Source organism: Maylandia zebra, linkage group LG4 (assembly GCF_041146795.1).
Source record: "Maylandia zebra isolate NMK-2024a linkage group LG4, Mzebra_GT3a, whole genome shotgun sequence".
Taxonomy (NCBI): Eukaryota; Metazoa; Chordata; class Actinopteri; order Cichliformes; family Cichlidae; genus Maylandia; species Maylandia zebra.
Genome location: NC_135170.1, coordinates 35,868,159 through 35,886,682, shown reverse-complemented (window position 1 = coordinate 35,886,682; position 18,524 = coordinate 35,868,159). Strand labels below are relative to the sequence as shown.

Below are 18,524 nucleotides of genomic sequence, written 5' to 3'. Positions count from 1 at the left end.
GACATTTGACTAGCGATTCCATGGGTGTGGAGGTGTTTCTATTAAACCGAAGATAAATCTGGGTGTCGTCAGCATATGAGTGAAAGCAGATGTTATGCTTCCTAAAGATTAGGCCTAGGGGCAACATATAGATTGAGAAAAGAATTGGGCCTAATACGGATCCCTGCGGGACACCACAAGTAAAAGGAGCTGGGGAAGAAATAAAATCATCAAGGCTCACGGAAAAAGTCCTCTCGGAGAGATACGACCTAAACCGTTCCAAGAGGATACCTTTGATACCACATTGCTCCAAACGGGAGATCAGAATGCTGCGGTCAACAGGATCAAAGGCTGCAGTTAAGTCTAGGAGCAGGAGCACAGCTGGGTCATACCGGATTAAGTATTTTTAGGAGGGCATTTTCTGTGCTGTGGTGGGTTTTGAAGCCCAACTGGAACTTCTCGAAGGTATTATGACTATTTAGAAAGGTTTGTAGCTGCTCAAATACAATCCTTTCTAAAATTTTTGACAGAAACAGTAGTTTGGAGACAGGTCTAAAATTAGCAAGAACAGAAGAATCAAGGTTCGGCTTTTTAAGCACTGGCTGCACTACAGCGTGCTTGTATCCAGTTGGTACCACTCCAGAGCTGAGACTACTATTAAAAATAGTTAAAATGTCAGGACCGACTACCTTAATAATCTTTTTTAGAAAATGGGTTGCTATTGCAAAGATCTTCCACCTGGTTAAGACATACAGCCTCAATCTGGTCAAAAGCAGTTGAGGAGGTATATGTTAATGAGACATTATACAGAGATGGGGTAGATGTAGATGTAAATGGGGCGATCACATCAAGAATAATCTTGCATTTATTATTAAAATTTGAATCCATCTGCTCAATACCATCACCAAGGGAAGAATTCGACAGTCTTTCAAAGGCAGTGGAAAACTGTTCTGTGGCCGTTGGTTTAAAAACACGATAACGTCGTGTTGAGGATGTAGGTTTAAGATGGCAATGAGATAAAAGTATATTAAACACTAATGGACAGTGGTCAGAAAAGATTGCATCACTTATTTCCAAATTAACAACTGGTAATCCCAAAGACAACACGAGGTCCAACGTGTGGCCCTGTACATGTGTTGGATCCAATACATGCTGGATGAGGCTAAAAGACTCAATCAAATTTCTTTAGCCAGCTGGTTGTGGGGGCAGCATACATAGTTTAATAGTTTAATAGTTTAATTATTTATATAGCACATTTAATTACAACAGGAGCGTTGACCAAAGTGCTGTACAAGAATACAACATACATAATAAAACAACTTAGAGTATTAAACATGGATATTAAAATCACCTACTAGTAAAATTTGATCATAACTCGGGATGATTCCTGCTAAAAAAGTTGAAAAATCTCGAATAAAATCTTTGTTATATTTTGGAGGTCTGTATATTACTCCAATTCAAAAAGTAGGATTTCGAAGCTTGAGTAGAAGTCTGTTGAAAGTTGTTTATATGTTAGTCTCTTCCTGAGGACAGCCGGAACTCCGCCTCCGCGTTTGCCCATACTCGGCAGATTTAAATAACAGTCAGAAGGTAGAAGTTCAGTAAAACAACTGAGCTCACCTCAGCCAAGTTTCCGTTAGGAGCATGAGATCCAAATCGCGGTAAGTAAAAAAGTCCTTTAAAATAAAGGTTTTATTAGCTAACGAGCGGACATTAGCAAGGCTGATCCTTAGTGAAGTCGAAGGCTTAGTAGTGGAAATAGGAGCCCGTTGAAGCGTCCGCAGGTTCTGGAAGTTTACTCCTCTCCGACAATGTCGCGGCGGTCGCAGGCATTCATGTACAGTAAAACACCAATGTGGAGTGTTTCTGTGCCAAAGAAGTACTTTAACTTTTTTCCAAAAATACATTCATGTTTGTATTAAGATGCTGTAACAGTGTGGCTGCTTACACTGAATAGTGATGGGATTTCCAGCTCTTTTTAGAGAACCGGCTCTTTCGGTTCGGCTCACTAAAAAAAGCCGAATCTTTTCGTTCGCGACCGACACATTACTAACACTGAAGAAAAAGGTCTAAAACAAGCAGAAGAATAAACACGTGGAACTCCCGACTCCCATGAAACAACCTGAAGCCCAAACTGAGCCATGCAACAGATGGAAAAACACCCCCAAACCTGAAAGAATGACCGGATAAAACATGAGATCAAGGTCCGGGAGCAACTGAAGCAAGAGAGGATAAACTATGAAAAAACTGGTGCTTTCGTAACAACACAGGGCAGTGAGGATGGGAGGATCTGGAGGCTGTGTCCCACTGGAAGTCTTCCATTTGTTTTATTTAGTCCAAAAAAGAAAAGCCTAAGTTATACTTACAAACTCTCCCCTCGGGGTGAGACCATCTTATCGGAGCGAGGCTCCCCGAGAGAGTCAAGTGAGTCTTCGCACATCCGCCGGTGTGGGCAAAACGACAATCTCCCTCCAGAGATTTAGCACATCTTTATTGTTATTGTTTTTCATGTGCTCGTGGGATTTGCTCATTAATAGAAAACAACTAAATTCCTAGGTAATTTTCTTAGCATCAGGTGACACCGGTGTTTCTAACAGTTCTTCCTCCTGATTGTAAAATGATTGTACAGTAAAATTATTGTATCTCTACAGTTTAAACATGTAATAAGCTTTGCCCTGCACAGAGTGGATAGTGAAACAAATGGAATCATCATAAATACATTATTTCATATTTATTACTTCCCCCTCCTCTTTGCTTTATTATTGTAGCTCTGAATAATAATGTAAGGATTCTGGATCAGCACCATGATGCCCATAGTATATACAGTATTCAGAAGAAGGTCTAAAGTGTCACTGTGTGTGCATGTGTGTGTTTTATGTATATGGATTATTTTAAATTATTACTCATGATATAACATTGTCCAGACATGCCTGGTAAGGACATGAGGAGGAAACAGCAGGAGCTGTGTGAGGCTACTAAAGGCAGGGCTATAACATTTTTCTGTCATCATTTTATTATAGATTAAGTGCAAGAGTTGTTAGGTGTGGATAATTAGATTATAGTTTATTGCAATAGCAAGTTGTGCCTTGTTCTCAGATAGACAGCAAGTGGAGAGTGATATATGAAATGATGGGATGGAAGGAAGAAGAGAAGCAAAGAGTGATTCACAGGCAGAGCCTAAATTATTTCTCACAGTTTTTTGTGTCCTTATGGTTCCAAGCGCTGTCACCAATCTTTGCATTTTGTTATTATCTCATGACACTTGTTTAATCAGCTACCATCTCTCCTGTGGACTTTTTAATGTCTACAGTCTCAGATCAGCACAGCCCTGCCCTTCCCATATTAGATTCTTGATGAATGTGTGTTGTTGTTATTCAGCCTGGTTCAATGTGCCCCTTTTTAACTTTGAGCACCCGCCCCTTTAAACCTCTCTGCACGGCCCTGCTCCATCTCACAAGAGCCTTACTTACTTCTTTGATTGTTCCCGTCTCATAGATAATGGATTCAAGGTTCTCATCGCTTGGACTAGAGGAGCTGGGTAAAGTCTCCCTCTGCTTGCACAGGCAGCTCAGCCTACCTGCATATCTCCTCAGACACAAAGCATGCGTCTCTTTTCATGTTGGTTGTTTGATTGTGATGTTAACATGGACTGCATTTTGATTTAAGACGAAATTATTATTTAAAAAACATCCTTAAATATAAACATGGAGACACACAGATAATATCCGCCATCACATTATATTGGCATAAAGTTTCTGGGCACTGACTCGGGGGATTCAGGACTCAATATCATGTTGGAATCACATGAAAGTTTGTAAAGTTTGATACTTGAATTCTGCACAGACAAAAAACATGTGCGGCAGATGTAAATGTGCGTGTTCCTCCAGCCTACGAAGGTCTCGCATTGACGTCAACAGAAACGATGGCGTGCACTGGCAAGCCGTGGTTACTCAGAGAGCGAGTCACACTTTCAATGAGCTTCCCGTATCAAACTTTACGACCCAGCGAGCGATAACAACATTCAGTCCCCAGAGACGACCGGCGTGTAGCGAGAGAGCCAGCGAGCGGGATTTTTATTTTGGTTCAAGCCGCCAGCAAAAGCGTTTCTGTGCCGCTGCTCTCGGCAGATTCATGAGCCTGCAGACGTCGAGGAGGTCGTAATTTAACATGGGCTTTATTGCCTTCAAACATAATCAAATATTCAACATCAGAAGTCAAGATCAACGGTGTCTTTGATAAATGTTTTGTGTACAACCATACTCATTCATTATGCTCCATAAAGCAATCAATTTAAGGCATGCACAGGCACAACGAGAGTCCGGTGTCAGGACACAGCAATCAATAATAAGAGGACATAATGAAGTTGGTATACTCATGCTTACACCATCCCCCGCCTTGCAGTTTCTCCTTTGTCTTAAAAAGAAAAAGCAAGAAGCAGGTCATACTGAGCGATACAAACAGTAGATTACCATGTAAATACAAAAGAGATTCAGAGGATGAGACTAGAAATATAAAAATACAAAGATCAGGTTATCAGGTGTTCAAAGAGCATTTACAAAAGAAATGAAAATTAAAACTGGTGTAACATAAAGAGTTAAAGTAGGCATCAAATGAACGGACCGTCACTAACTGCAGCTTCTATACAGCATGTACAGGCGTGTGTTCAAAATGAGAAGCTCTTGAGAAACTTTTCAGTATTTAAATGACAAAATGACAAAAGTCTTTTAGGTATTTTGGAAAAAATGTAACCTAATTTCATGACCACTGATGAGTAAATTATGGCATAGAAATAATTAGCTAAACATAACAGAACATACAGTACAGCCACACTGGTACTGGTTCAAAATTAGCATAACCGTATTAAATGTGATTCTATTTGCTTTGAATACGATTGTTTAAAAACATGAGCACTAATAAAATTTAAGTGGTAAACATGCAAATTTAATTTTTTTACTTTTTCTTGTTGGAAAGCAGATTTCTAGCTAACTGCTGCTACTGATTTTTAGATTTTGTGCTAAGCTAATCATGTTCTGCATCATTTTATTTAAAACAATTCAAATAATTTCTCTATGAAGAACCAGACACCGTCACCACGAAGCAGTTCGATTTAAATATTTTCACACATTATAGTTTCGTGTCAGGATTAACTATTTAGCTAGCAATGCGAATGTTAGCTTCCTTGTATTTAATTAAACATTGTGCCTAAAAACCCCACTGAAGAACAATTCTCTGTCTGTTCATAGTAAGAGTTATTTTCTGTCAGTATATAGTGTCACAGAGTCACTTGATCATATTAAACATCATTGTGGTTTCATTTAAAGCATGCAAAGCTTTTGTGCTAAGCTAAGCAAATCCAAAAGTATTTTAGAAACATTTATTTAAGTAAATTTCAAACAAATCGCAAATTTTCTAAATGAAAAGCAAATTTATATATTTTCAAGCATTCTTTAGTATCTAGATTTGTTAGCTAGCATGCCAGCCTCCCACACTTTGCATTGTCAAATAAAATGTTAGCTTCCCGACTGAAGAACCTAGCTATCTACTCACTGCAGACTCATTTTCTGTAAATTTATAATGTTAAGGAATTAGAAGTTCATATTAATCATGGCCAAGTTTTCCAAAAACAAGTCAAACATATGCTTATGGATGTTTTCAACATTGTGTTGACTTTTATTTAAATTTATTTATGTTACGATATCATGGGATTACAACTAAAAGCGCAGAATTTAAGGCACGTTTCAGATGTTCTGAGATCATCTTTTACTGGATTGTTTTCAGAGTTTGAACTTTGGGGTCATTCATGTCATCAAATATTATCCGAAAACTTTTACATTTATTATATTATGACATCGTGCTGGGCACAGCCAAAAAACACCCCAAAGTAAGGCGAGTGTAGCTTGCTGCTGACCCTCAGCAGGCTTCCAGAATCTGGCCAATCAGAAGACAGTGGGTTTTAGCCGGAGGAGGCATAAGAAAGATTTCAAAAAGATGAACCTAAAACAGCTAGTATGGCATCTTCTTAAAAAAATATTTTCTAAATTAGAAAACAAGACTATTTTACTAATTGTTTCTTTAAAGATGATAAATGCTGGTTACCAAAATCTTCCTCAGAGCTTTTCATTTCTCAGTGTAAGACAGCTTGATTCTTATAACACAGTTTCCTGTTTAAATGTGTGTTGTAGAGATTTTTCTATTTACACGAGTTGTGCTGCTGGACAAATGAAGAAACTTATAGATTTGTGGAAATATGTTCACAATCAAAACCCTGCATGTAGATATCGTAATTACAACGGCTGCAGTGAAACTCTCACAGGAACAGAAGCACAAAGATTTAACAGTCACTTAGAAATCGGTGACACCGTGTGATGTGCGGTTGGTTAATAAAACAGGGTAGGCAGCTTTGAGAGGTAGCGCAAGCAAAGTCTGTATGAAACCGTGTAAGAGTACACCACCACAGCGGGAATCAGCAAAGCTAGCATTCGTACTGATAACGAGCCAGGCCTTTTTTTTCCTTTTTAGTTTACAATTTATTTTTTTGCATAATGTGATTAGTAAACAGGCATGCTACATACAGAGTGGGCGGAGTGAAGGTGCGAATGGGATGGACGGGACCTCGTGCTGCATTCATGTCATACTGGAAGTATTTGTGTTGGTTTACGACACGTTTCTGATTTTTTGTGTGAAAATACAGACAATGAAACCTGCGCTAAATAAAGTTCTATATTTAACAAATGTTGTGACGCTGTCGACAAACGTACATCTAAGCCTTAAACGACCACCTCTGCAGTGACACAGTCGATGATGCGACTAATAACATTTGTGAAATATGACATGAATGCAGCACTACAAGACCCTCCTTTCCTCCCCCACCTCTGAGCCTGACCTCACCTGACCTTACCTGTACACTCTGATTGGCTCTCAGTCCAAACGTGTCACCTGATCTCCTTAAAGACCTGCAGTGCGTTTTTGGCACTGAGGTGACTGCAGTTACATCTCAGTGACAAACCTAGACCGGCTGATGGGTTACCTTCCAATTAACATCCCATACTGTTTATTTACATAGTGCTACTCAGTTAGCTCGCCTGCTAACTGAGGCTACAGTCTGTATAAAAGCATTCAGTAATAAATACTCCAAGCATGCACAGGTTATAGGAGATGAAGGGCTGATTTAGTTCCACAACAACAGCTTATATCCTCAAAGAACCCCCAAAATTTCTGTTAGCACGCACACATTTCCACACAGAGAGGCTAAAAGAGAAAGCAGTCCTGTGCTGATTGACGTGCACTCTCTGGTATTTGGCACAGCGTCACGCTGAGGCTCGGCAAGCTGAGAGAACGGCGACTGGACGAGGACAAAATGAACGTTTTGAGAGGTTTTCTGTGTAAAACTCAAGCAGTTAAACAGCCAGTGTGCTCTAAATGGGGTCATGTCATAACCACAGCTACACCTGACAACTAAAAATGAGTGTGTGGCCCAGAATCGCATTTCAACAGCAATAAAAATCATGATTTCAGGTTTCCTAAACAGTGTCTGGCTGCAGACAGTCCCTCCTGGCTTCGTGTACAGTGGATTTGATGAATCATCAGGTAAACTGTAAACTGTAAACTCCATCACAAACATCTGTAAATGTTGGATGGATTGATAATGCCAAAGCTGTTTCACAGCTGCACACTAATCAGATTTGGGCATTAGCATTAGCATTAGCATAGTTTAACTTGGAAAATGAAAGGCTTGTAAGAAAGAAGGAGACACCTTATAGATCTTATAGATATCTCAGACTGACTTACAAACGAATTACATTGATGACTCCTGTTGAATAACTGCAATTAAAATAAGTAAAACACACATGACTTCACCACCTTTAAGCTCCTGCGTCACATGTACGTGAACCTGTGTAGTCTCCTTTAGGCCCTTGTTAGTGAACGCCTTATCCTGAACATGTAAAACGCTCATCCGTTCAGTTCTTTATTAGCAACTTTGCTATCAGTTCTAAGACAACAGGTCCTTTTAACCCTCTGGGGTTGACGGACGCGCTGACGCGTCAAAATCACATGACCAATTTAAGACGACATAGCTACAAGATGCAACAACCCAGAGTCTCCAGTTTAACTTGGGTCGAAAGGGCGGACTTCAAACTATATACCAGTTTTTAAATTGTGTGGATAGGCCATGTAAAACCAGAGTTATGATCAAAAATGCATGCAATGTTTTTTTCTGAACAAAACAGTGGTGTTTACAGCGAGAGGAAAAAGAAAAAACACCCCTTCCCTTCCCTATTGGTGTTAAATTGTGCCATGTCAACCAAACAAAAGATGATATGGCAACATGTGGCATTTGGTTGTTTAGGGAGAGGGGGAGGTGACGCTCGTGAGAGAAAGCGGGCGGGCATAGTGGACAGAAACTAGTTTGTTGGACTGGCACAAATAATGTGTGTACCTTCTTATTTGATGCAGAAAACCGAATAGTTCAGTAAATAGATTTAAATGGTGAGAACCAGCCAATTCCAGTTTCCAACAATGGCGGCAGAGACTTAGTTTTAATATTACTTTTCAGTGTTTTATTTGTTCGTGAGTAAATCGGTTTGGCTGAGATTAAAGTTATTAGATTAGATTAAATGTAACTTTATTAATCGACGGGAGGGTTCCTCCGGGTTTTCACACAGCTGAATAAAACTAATTAAAGAAAGTGTGAGACGGTTGAGAGTTTACGTCAGTGCCCGGTTATATTTTAGATAGCAAGGAGCAGACGGCAGCATTTCACTCCACCGAGGAAGCGCATGACGTACTACCCGGCTTTCTTTAGACCACGAAGGCCGGGTCCTCAGGTGGAAGCAGCCTCTGAATTTGGACATCTCCGCTGTTTCCGGGCCGGCCAATAATAACGGTGACATTTAACGTATTTCATCCGATAAATAAACACTGTAAAATGTGCCCTTTTGAATTGTCTCCCTAATTCTGAGGTCTCAAGGTTGGCAAGTATGGCCACAACACCTCACTTTTTTTGCCACATGTATCGAAAACCATGTCTCAGCTGTTTGTGGAGGTAAAATACGTCCGCACACGACTCCAATTACGCTCAGCCATTGTCGTGAGTGCGCACGCCAAGGGGCTGTGAGACATTTATACAGCTGTATTTCGCACATGACTATGAAAGGCGGAAGAGGAAGTAGTTCCTTTGAATGTAGACAATCCGAATGTTATAGTTTCTTTCCACTGTGTTCCTGTTAATGATAACCTACAAATTTACCCTAAATGACTAAAATATCGATATTTTGATGTGAGAATTTATTCTAGAACATAAATGATTGGTATCGGAGGAATCGATATTTCAGGATCGATCCGCACATCACTAGTTAGGGTTACCGATTATGGCTTAAACTGGAGATTCGCTTTGTCTGGTTATTGGATAAAACTGCAACATTAGCAACAAGCAATTTTTTTCTTGCAACCCATTTAAGCTCAGTGCTGCAGGTGGAATTTGTTCTAGCCAAGGCTCACGTGCTAAACTGTTACATTAGTGATAACATGAAGATGTTAGCTGTCATGTGACGTTTTATATATTCATATCTTTAGAATTTAGATTTTTGCGAGGCGTGAGGTTTTCTGGTTGGCGACATCACTAACCTTGTCAAACACCTCAGAGTAAATCAGAGCACAGGATATGAGGAGTGTATGTTGAGGCGAACTGAAGAGGAGGACAGGGACAGGTGCTGCTAGGGCGAGACAGACGTCTCTCACGGAGTCCTTTAGTGCTGCAGGCAGGCAAGGTGTTCAAATAGCACAACTTCAGTTTTTTTATTTCTATATGATGAACTCTGCATTATTAAGTGATAAGAACAAGTAATCTGATGTCCTGTAATCATTATGACGCTATAATTTGAGATACAATAAATAAAATAAGTTTTTGTACAAAGTATCGGCTCAGTATCGTCGATACCACCCTGAATATTGCTTAGTCTCGGATCGGAAATGAAATCAGTGGTATCACACATCACTAACCCTAACTCCGTGTTTTTCAGAAAAGCCAAAAGGACTTTTTGAGAAGAAATGTAAATAGTTTTGAAAGGTTATCGTCCCCTGCCAGGAGAATAGTTTAAAAGAGAATAATTTAAAAGAATATTACATATTCTGATAGCGTTAGATTTAAAGATAGAACTCAGAGGGTTAACAGCCACCAGGTCGAACTACCTAAGTTTAAGGTTAGCACTGCAATTCAGACATATGCTAAACAAGCCTAGCTTATAACCTTGCACCATTCAAAGATCACGGCTGTCACAGTTCTTGTGTAGCTGTAAGAACTATGTTCATCCACTGTCACAGCAAAGAGTGAGTACCTGATCCAACACTTCCTAAAACTATGAACAAACTCCTTCCAAGGTTGTTACCAACATGAGGGTTACACTGGCAAACAAAGATATTTCCGAATTATGATTTTAGGCTATTGAGTGAAGACTGAGAAAGAACTTCATACAGGAAGTTGTTGAGGAAGTTCTTCTTGTATCTGCAGTAAAACACTTAACAGAAAGGGAAGCGAGCAGCAGCTGTGAATGCTAGACTAAAGTAAAAGACTGACACTGAAAGGCCGGAGAGAAAAGAAGAATTGATCCATCTCACATGTTGTGAGCACTCAGAGGGAGTCCAAAAGTAACCTCAACCACCCAAATTAATAGAAGTCCTGGAGAACATGAGGAATAATGTGAAACGTTCCATCACTTTACGTCCACTTAGAGCCAAAGGCTGTGGTCAGGGAGAATAATTCATTAATTACTAACTCAGAATCGCTTACAGTGAGACGAGCACGGCTAACAGCCAGCAGTCTGAGCGCCTGTGGTCAGTTCACGGTCTCTGAAAACCTTGCATGGAACATGATGAATGTTTAGCAGCTCCGGGGACATTTATCATGAATATGCAGAGTAAACATCAGAATCATGCCTCCGGTTTTTTCACAAAGACAGTGAAACAGAGGAAGTCCATCTCTGTGCTGAAACAAAGATCCCTCTCTCTCCTGCCGTCACAGTTCAAAGACTTTTAGAGTTCCTCCTCAGTTTGAGTTAAACTATCACTGCAGCAGCTTCTCCCCGTTTCAGTCCAGCTGAGACTGCGTTTCTAAATTTTTGGCATCAAACCCAACAAACCAGGTCCCCCAGTTCGCACCATTACGGACCATTAGGAATCTGAATAATCCCATTTCCCAGGATGTCCATTTCCTCTTGTAATTGTGGCGTCTGAGGAGGAGATAAGCTGCTGCCACAGAATGAAATGAGCATCTGGTGATCCATCCTTTTCTCCAGATCAGGTGTCAGGCGTCAGGATTAGGTTTGTCGGTCGTGTCAGAGGTAGAGCGTCAGGCAGACCATGCTTGTCGTGCAGCAAGAAACAACAGCAAAGAACAGAAACGGGTTTTTATTCGTTTTACATCTGGTGCAGGCGCTCGACAACGATAGTGCTTCAGGAACGGGAGGAAATGGTGTCGTGTCGGGTTCGATGTTGTCATGAAGTCAGTCTCGCCGTGCCGGTTGGTTTGAATCAAGATTTTAATATCACTGGAGAGAGATAAAGATTAAATTCACACAGATTTAAGCTGGTTTTACATTTTTAATGATCCTGAACATTCAAGAAAAACTTGTAGAGTCAACTTTAGGTCGCTTTTGCGGAGAAAATGACTGAATCGTGAGACTTACATCCCCAGTTCAGGACGATGGCCGCTGTGATGATGGCAATCCCTCCTAAAATGGAGACAACAGACAGCACCATGGCGTTACGGCCCAAACGGCGAGCACCGTCAACGTTGCCTTGCTGCAAACTGTTTCGGGACTGAAGGGAAGCAGAGAGCAAAGAAAACAACCAATAAACGGTCACTCAACATCGTAAAATAATGATATGATTGGGTTGGGACAACAAGACAACATTATAGTTACAGATAAAAAGAAGAAGAAAAAAAATCAGCAGATTAGACAGCAGACGACTTGATACTGACAATTTAAATGTTATATAAATGTGTTTCTGCCTGCAGCTCCATATTTCTATTGTGGGACATCACCAAAGAACTTTCCAGGCTCTCAGCTAAAATATATTCCTCATTTATCATTCGCTGGTTCTTTCTACAGCCCGAGTTCTTCTTGGAAAAACCAATTTCAGCTCTTTTGTCTTGGTTACTAACATGTAAAATAGATTCTTTTGTTTTTGGAGTTGTCAGCTCTGTTGTCCTTAAAGATTAAAAAGTTTTTGGTTGTGACTTATAAATTTGTCTGAGCTGCTGTTAACTGAGAGGTTTAAATGACACTGTTGTCAGAAGTCGTACCATCACAGAGAAGGTGAGGGCCACGATGTTGATGGGCCACATTGGGCAGAAGCAGGATAAGATGGCGAGGATCAGGTAGTCCCTCGGCTTGGACCCATCCACAGCGGCCTCTGTGATGGCGCTGGGCTGGCGGGTGAGCGAGGGCCTGGGGGAGCCCATCGCTAGCGAGCCAGACCGGCTGCCCAAGCGGGGCCGGCCATTAGCATGGCCAGCTGGCTTTGCATGCAGCTTGGGCGACACAGAGGGCGCTATGGGTGACGAGTCAGCCATGACAGGCGCGATGCCATTACCTAGAAAACAAAAAGCTGTCAGAAGGAACTGAAAAACAACTGATAAGCAACCATCATCTCTGCCGGGGGTTTTAGCTTTTGTTGACTGTGTTAAGCTTCCCTGAAAGTATGTTCCTCAAGAGGAAACCTTGTAGGTGCTGAACAGCTTCACTGTGTTAATAAAAATAAAACACCTAAAAATAGATGTCAGGGTGGGGAAGTCAGGAAGCTCCATGAGATGAACTAGCATGTTGTTTTTGGATATTCTCACAGGAAATGATTGTGATTAAAACAACGATCTGCCAAAAACACCTTTCAATATTTTCTTTCCCGACCTAAAGCGATGCCCCGCTGCGACTGGACCGGGCCGTAATCCTGCTGACACGGTGCAGGCTGTACCAACATAACAAAGCCAGTCAGGACAGTAGGCCATTTCCCATCATGGCCAGAATTTTTATAGTTACCTTATCCTCAGCGCTCCGTGTGTCTGTGGCCTACACACAGCTGAAGCCTGATTACAGCGTCTGGGCACCGAACAGCCTCAATAGCCTGGAAAGGTGCTAACCGCTAGGCTAACTAGCAACAAGATGCCTTCCCTCTCCACAGATGACTACCACAGCCTCCTGCAGAAGATTGCAGACAAATTCATCGCTTAGAAGTAAACGTGGAGGTAAATGGACTGTGTGGAAATGAAACAACCTTGCCATCAAAACAATGGCGATGAGCAAGCTAGTACACAGCTAAGGAGCACAGATAACATGACCAAGAAAGTAGACTTTGTGCACTATTATAAATCCTCAAGCGATAATCCCCCCTTGGACTGTCTTGGTGCAAAACCAAGACATAAATCATGTCTCCTGGAAGGAGGAGGACGTATCACAGGCAGAGCACAGCGAGCTGAAATCTCTGAAACCGACTGGCCTTCACTTCCTACGAGACAGAGAAGCTCTTCTACCCCTGTATACGAGAGGAAACAGGACTGGACAACTGTGAATAGGAAGGTTAACAACAAACCTCCAAAACAACTGAATGTGAAACTGCAGAACAGATTTGCTCCACTATCAAAGGACCCTGGATCTATATCGGACAACCATCCATCTAAAAGCAGCGAAGTAAGGTCTGAAAATCTGTTGAAAAGTGAAAGGCCACAGGGAAAGCTAAAGGCTAGGCCTGAAACTCTGATTGTGGGTGACTCTGCCGTAAAGGATGTACAAAGGATGTGCGGTAAGAACACTAAAGTCCTCTGCTTTCCTAACGATATGGTCAACAACCTGAAGGAGAGAATTCTTCAAATTGCAGATGAATATCCAACTGTGACAAACATTGTTCTGCATACAGGGTCAAACGATGTGTCCAAACAACAGTCGGAGGTTCTGAAACGGGACTTTACTGGATTATTAAATACTGTAAACTCTCTGAATGCAGCTGTATTCATCAGTGGGCCTGTACCGCCGGTCAGAGGAGGAGACGAGAGATTCAGCAGGTTGTTTACACTGAATAAATGGCTTATATCAGCATGTGCTGACCACTCAGTGCACTTTATCGACAACTTTAATATTTTTTGGGAACGCAGGCATCTGTTCAAAGCAAATGGATTTAATTTTAACAAGTCAGGGGTGAAACTGTTCACCTCCAACTTGTTTTATTCCATACGTTACTCCAAACGAGGAGTTATCGCATAAAGAGGAACAAACAGTACTCCAAGAACAGACAAAGCCCAGCAGAAACCTTGAGGAGGAGCTCCATCTGCCCCCACCCGGGACGAGCCTCAGAAAGGAGAGACATCTGAGGCAAGAAGAGGGGTCCCTATTTGCCTCCAACTCTCTCAACAACACCAACGACCAGGACAAGGGACCACGACCTTCCCCAGTCCCCCAAACCCCTGACAGGCCATCACCCTCCTCCCCTCCCTTTCTCCCTCCTCCCCACACCTGAAATTCACTGAGGAGATGATGGAGCGGGTCAATGCTGGGCTCAGATCTACCCCCCGTCCCAATCCCTTTTTGTCCCCCATAAACCCCCCACCAGAACGGCCAAAGGTTCGCCATCGAGCCCCACCCTCAACAGAGCAATCGAAGTCACATTGCCCAGCCTCGCCCCCCTTAGTTCCTCCTTACCACCTTCACGCTCTGTCTCCGCAGTCTGATGTGTTTAGGGTCCGGGCTGCGAGGATTATGGCAGTGGTGACTTTTCCCAGGAGAAGCTGGGACCCTGTTTACTAGAAGGTTTTAAAATCTCTGTACTTTTAGGTGACAGGAGACATGTGGCCTGGTCAAAACACAGAGAGCTGCACTTTAAAAGATCTTTAAACATAGTAAACATACCTTGTGTGCCACAGACTGCTCCCAAACATGAGGGGACAAGTAATACCTCTAAAACACTTAAGTTGGCTTTATTAAACGTTAGATCTTTAGCTGGGAAAACATTTTTAATTAATGATTTAATCACTGAGCACAGCCTTGATTTTATGTTTTTAACTGAAACTTGGTTGGACCAAAGTAACAGTGGAGCTGTTCTCATCGAGACGACCCCTCCTAACTACAGTTTTATCAGTGAGGTCAGGGCGAGCAGGAGAGGAGGAGGGGTTGCTGTCTTATTTAATGAATCATTTCAATGTAAGCAGCTATCTCCTGGAAGTTTTCAGTCTTTTGAATATGTGGCTTTACAGCTGAAGGCCCCATCCAAAGTTGTGTTTCTTAATGTTTACAGGCCTCCCAAATACTGCACAGACTTTTTTAATGACCTCAGTGAACTGCTGTCTGTGATCTGTGTTGATTTTGACTGTGTAATTATTGCTGGGGATTTTAACATTCATGTGGACAACCCTCAGGACAAAGGGACTAAAGACCTGAGTAACACTCTGGGCAACTTTGGGCTGACTCAGCAAGTAACAGAGGCCACACATAATAGAGGACACACTCTTGACCTACTGATCTCCAAAGGCCTGAGCATTTCAAAGGTTACTGTGTCTGATGTGGGCCTGTCTGATCATTACTGTGTTTTCTTTGAAAGTAAAATCTCAGCCCACACAAATATATCAACAGCAGTGATCACAAAACGGTGTATAACTGAACACAGTAGTGAGATCTTTAACCAGGTCTTCCCATTAACACCTGGCCTGTCCAAAGGTTCAGTCAATGAGCTCGTCAATAGCTTCAATGCTAACATGTTAAATGTAATGGACACTATTGCTCCCATTAAGGTGAAGGTTACCTCTGGAAGGAAAAAGTCTCCATGGAGAAACTCCACACAGCCAGGGACACTGCGCTGATCAACGCTGACTCTGCATTCACCAACGAGCTGAATCAGTTCTACGCCCGTTTCGAGGTTAGCCAGGCGGCTAATGCTATCTACCGCCTGACTACCGAGGACAGTGACGTCATCAGCGAGAGACCGGTGACCAGCATCGCGGAGCATGACGTCCGAGCGGCACTGAGGAGAGTGAACACAAGGAAAGCGGCGGGGCCAGGCGGCATCACCGGCCGTCTGCTGCGCTGCTGTGCTGACCAGCTAGCAGGTGTGTTCACTTACATCTTCAACGAGTCCCTGGCGAAGTCTGTGGTCCCCACATGCTTCAAAAGATCCACCATCATCCCCTGTGCCCAAGAACAGCAAACCCTCATCCCTGAACGATTACCGGCCAGTTGCACTGACCTCGGTAGTAATGAAGGTGTTTGAGAGGCTGCTGAAGAACATCATCTCCTCCTCCATCCCAGACACCACAGATCCGCTGCAGTTCGCCTACAGATCCAACAGATCCACAGAGGATGCCATCGCCCACGTCCTACACACCACTCTCAGCCACGTGGACAAGAAACAGGGTAACTATGTGCGAATGCTGTTTGTTGATTACAGTTCAGCGTTTAACACAATAGTGCCCTGCAGACTGTTCACAAAGCTGAGGGATCTGGGACTTAACAGCCGTCTGTGTGCATGGGTGTTGGACTTCCTCACTGGCAGAACTCAGGTGGTGAGGGTGGGCAGGTGCTTCTCCAACAGCATCACCATCAACACAGGAGCACCTCAGGGATGTGTCCTCTCGCCACTGCTCTACTCCCTCTACACTTCAGACTGTGTGGCCACCCATGGCTCCAACACCATTGTGAAGTTTGCTGACGACACAGTGGTGTTGGGTGTCATCTCCAACAACGATGAGGCGGCCTACATGGATGAAGTGAAGAATCTGGCATCGTGGTGCCAGGACAACCACCTCCAGCTGAACGTCAGCAAGACCAAGGAGCTGGTGGTGGACTTCAGAAGGGGTCAGCACAGAGACTACAAGCCCATTATCATCAATGGAGCTCCAGTGGAGAGGGTGCAGTCCTTCAAGTATCTTGGTGTCCACATCTCCTCAGACCTGACATGGGCTGCCCACATTCAGGTCCAGACCAAAAAGGCTAGGCAGCGCCTGTATCACCTACGACAACTGAGGAAGTTCAGGGTCTCTCCAAAGATCCTCAGGATTTTCTATACAGGCGCTGTGGAGAGCATCCTCACACAGAACATGACATCGTGGTTCGGGAACAGCTGTGTGAAGGACCAAAAAGCTCTCCAGAGAGTGATCCGTATAGCAGAACGCTGCTGCTGCGACGCTCTGAGATCCCGCACCGCTGCCTACAACACGGGACCCGTACAAAGCCGCGTCATATAACGTGCGGAGGGCGGTGAAAGAGGCGAAGCAGCGCTACGGGAGGAAACTAGAGTCACAACTCCAACAGAGTGACTCTAGGAGCCTGTGGCGGGGACTAAGGACAATAACGGACTATAAAGCACCAACAACCGGTATGACGAACGCGGCCGTGACTTTGGCAGACGAGCTGAACACTTTCTATGCTCGCTTCGAGGCTGCAGCTAAGGACTCCAACAATGCTAGTGCTAGCGGCGCTAACGGCTGCAGACAGGAAGATACTGCCAGCACCGGAAACGTGCTCGTCATCTCCGAGCATGAAGTAAGGAGAGCCTTCAAGAGAGTGAACACCAGGAAAGCAGCAGGACCAGACGGCATCCCAGGTCGTATCCTAAGAGACTGCGCATACCAGCTAGCTCCTGTGTTCACTGAGATATTCAACATCTCTTTATCTCAGTCGGTGATCCCCACATGCTTCAAAGAGTCCATCATTGTTCCTGTCCCGAAGAAACCCCACCCTGCTTCTCTCAATGACTATCGCCCTGTAGCCCTCACCTCAGTAGTGATGAAGTGCTTTGAACGCCTGGTCAGAGACTTCATCATTTCTTCACTACCAGACATACTGGACCCACTACAGTTCGCTTACCGTCCAAATCGTTCCACAGACGATGCCATCTCTCATCTCCTCCACACATCACTCACTCACTTGGACACTAGAAGGGGGAATTATGTTAAAATGCTCTTCATAGACTACAGCTCTGCATTTAACACCATAATTCCCTCCACACTCACCACCAAGCTGGAGCATCTGGGACTCAGCTCATCTATGTGTCAGTGGATCTCCAACTTCCTAACTGGCAGACCACAGGCAGTAAGGATGGGCGGACATGTCTCAGCCTCCACCACTCTCAGCACTGGAGCCCCCCAGGGGTGTGTTCTGAGCCCCCTGCTGTACTCTTTGTACACATATGACTGTGTGGCCACTACCAGCTCCACCACCATCATCAAGTTTGCTGACGACACCGTCGTGGTGGGCCTGATCTCTGATAACAACGAGACGGCCTACCTGAAGGAGATTAGGAATCTGGAGAACTGGTGCCAGAGGAACAACCTCCTTCTAAACGTCAGTAAGACAAAGGAGCTGATAGTGGACTTCAGCACTAAGCAGGAGAGGAACTACCAGACCCCCGTCATCAACGAGTGCCCAGTGGAGAGAGTGGACAGCTTCAAATACCTCGGAGTTCACATCACGCAGGACCTGTCATGGTCCTGTCACATCAACACCGTGGTGAAAAAGGCCCGACAGCGTCTCTACCACCTCAGACGCTTGAGAGACTTCCAACTGCCC

The 18,524-nt window shown here is 43.4% G+C and overlaps 1 protein-coding gene across 3 annotated transcripts in view; it reads right to left on the bottom strand.

Annotated features, from left to right (window-relative positions):
* Window positions 1-7,772: 7,772 nt before the first annotated feature.
* LOC101487665 (uncharacterized) overlaps window positions 7,773-18,524 on the bottom strand; it is a 40,504-nt gene continuing 29,752 nt past the window's right edge. For all 3 annotated transcript variants that reach the window (XM_076883498.1, XM_004556479.3, XM_004556478.3), the window contains exons 3-5: window positions 12,281-12,570; window positions 11,661-11,793; window positions 7,773-11,522 (exon numbers count right to left, since the gene is read on the bottom strand). In XM_076883498.1, coding sequence (XP_076739613.1) covers window positions 11,506-11,522; window positions 11,661-11,793; window positions 12,281-12,570 — 440 coding nt within the window. In that variant the 3' untranslated portion in view covers window positions 7,773-11,505. The remainder of the gene's footprint in view (window positions 11,523-11,660; window positions 11,794-12,280; window positions 12,571-18,524) is intronic.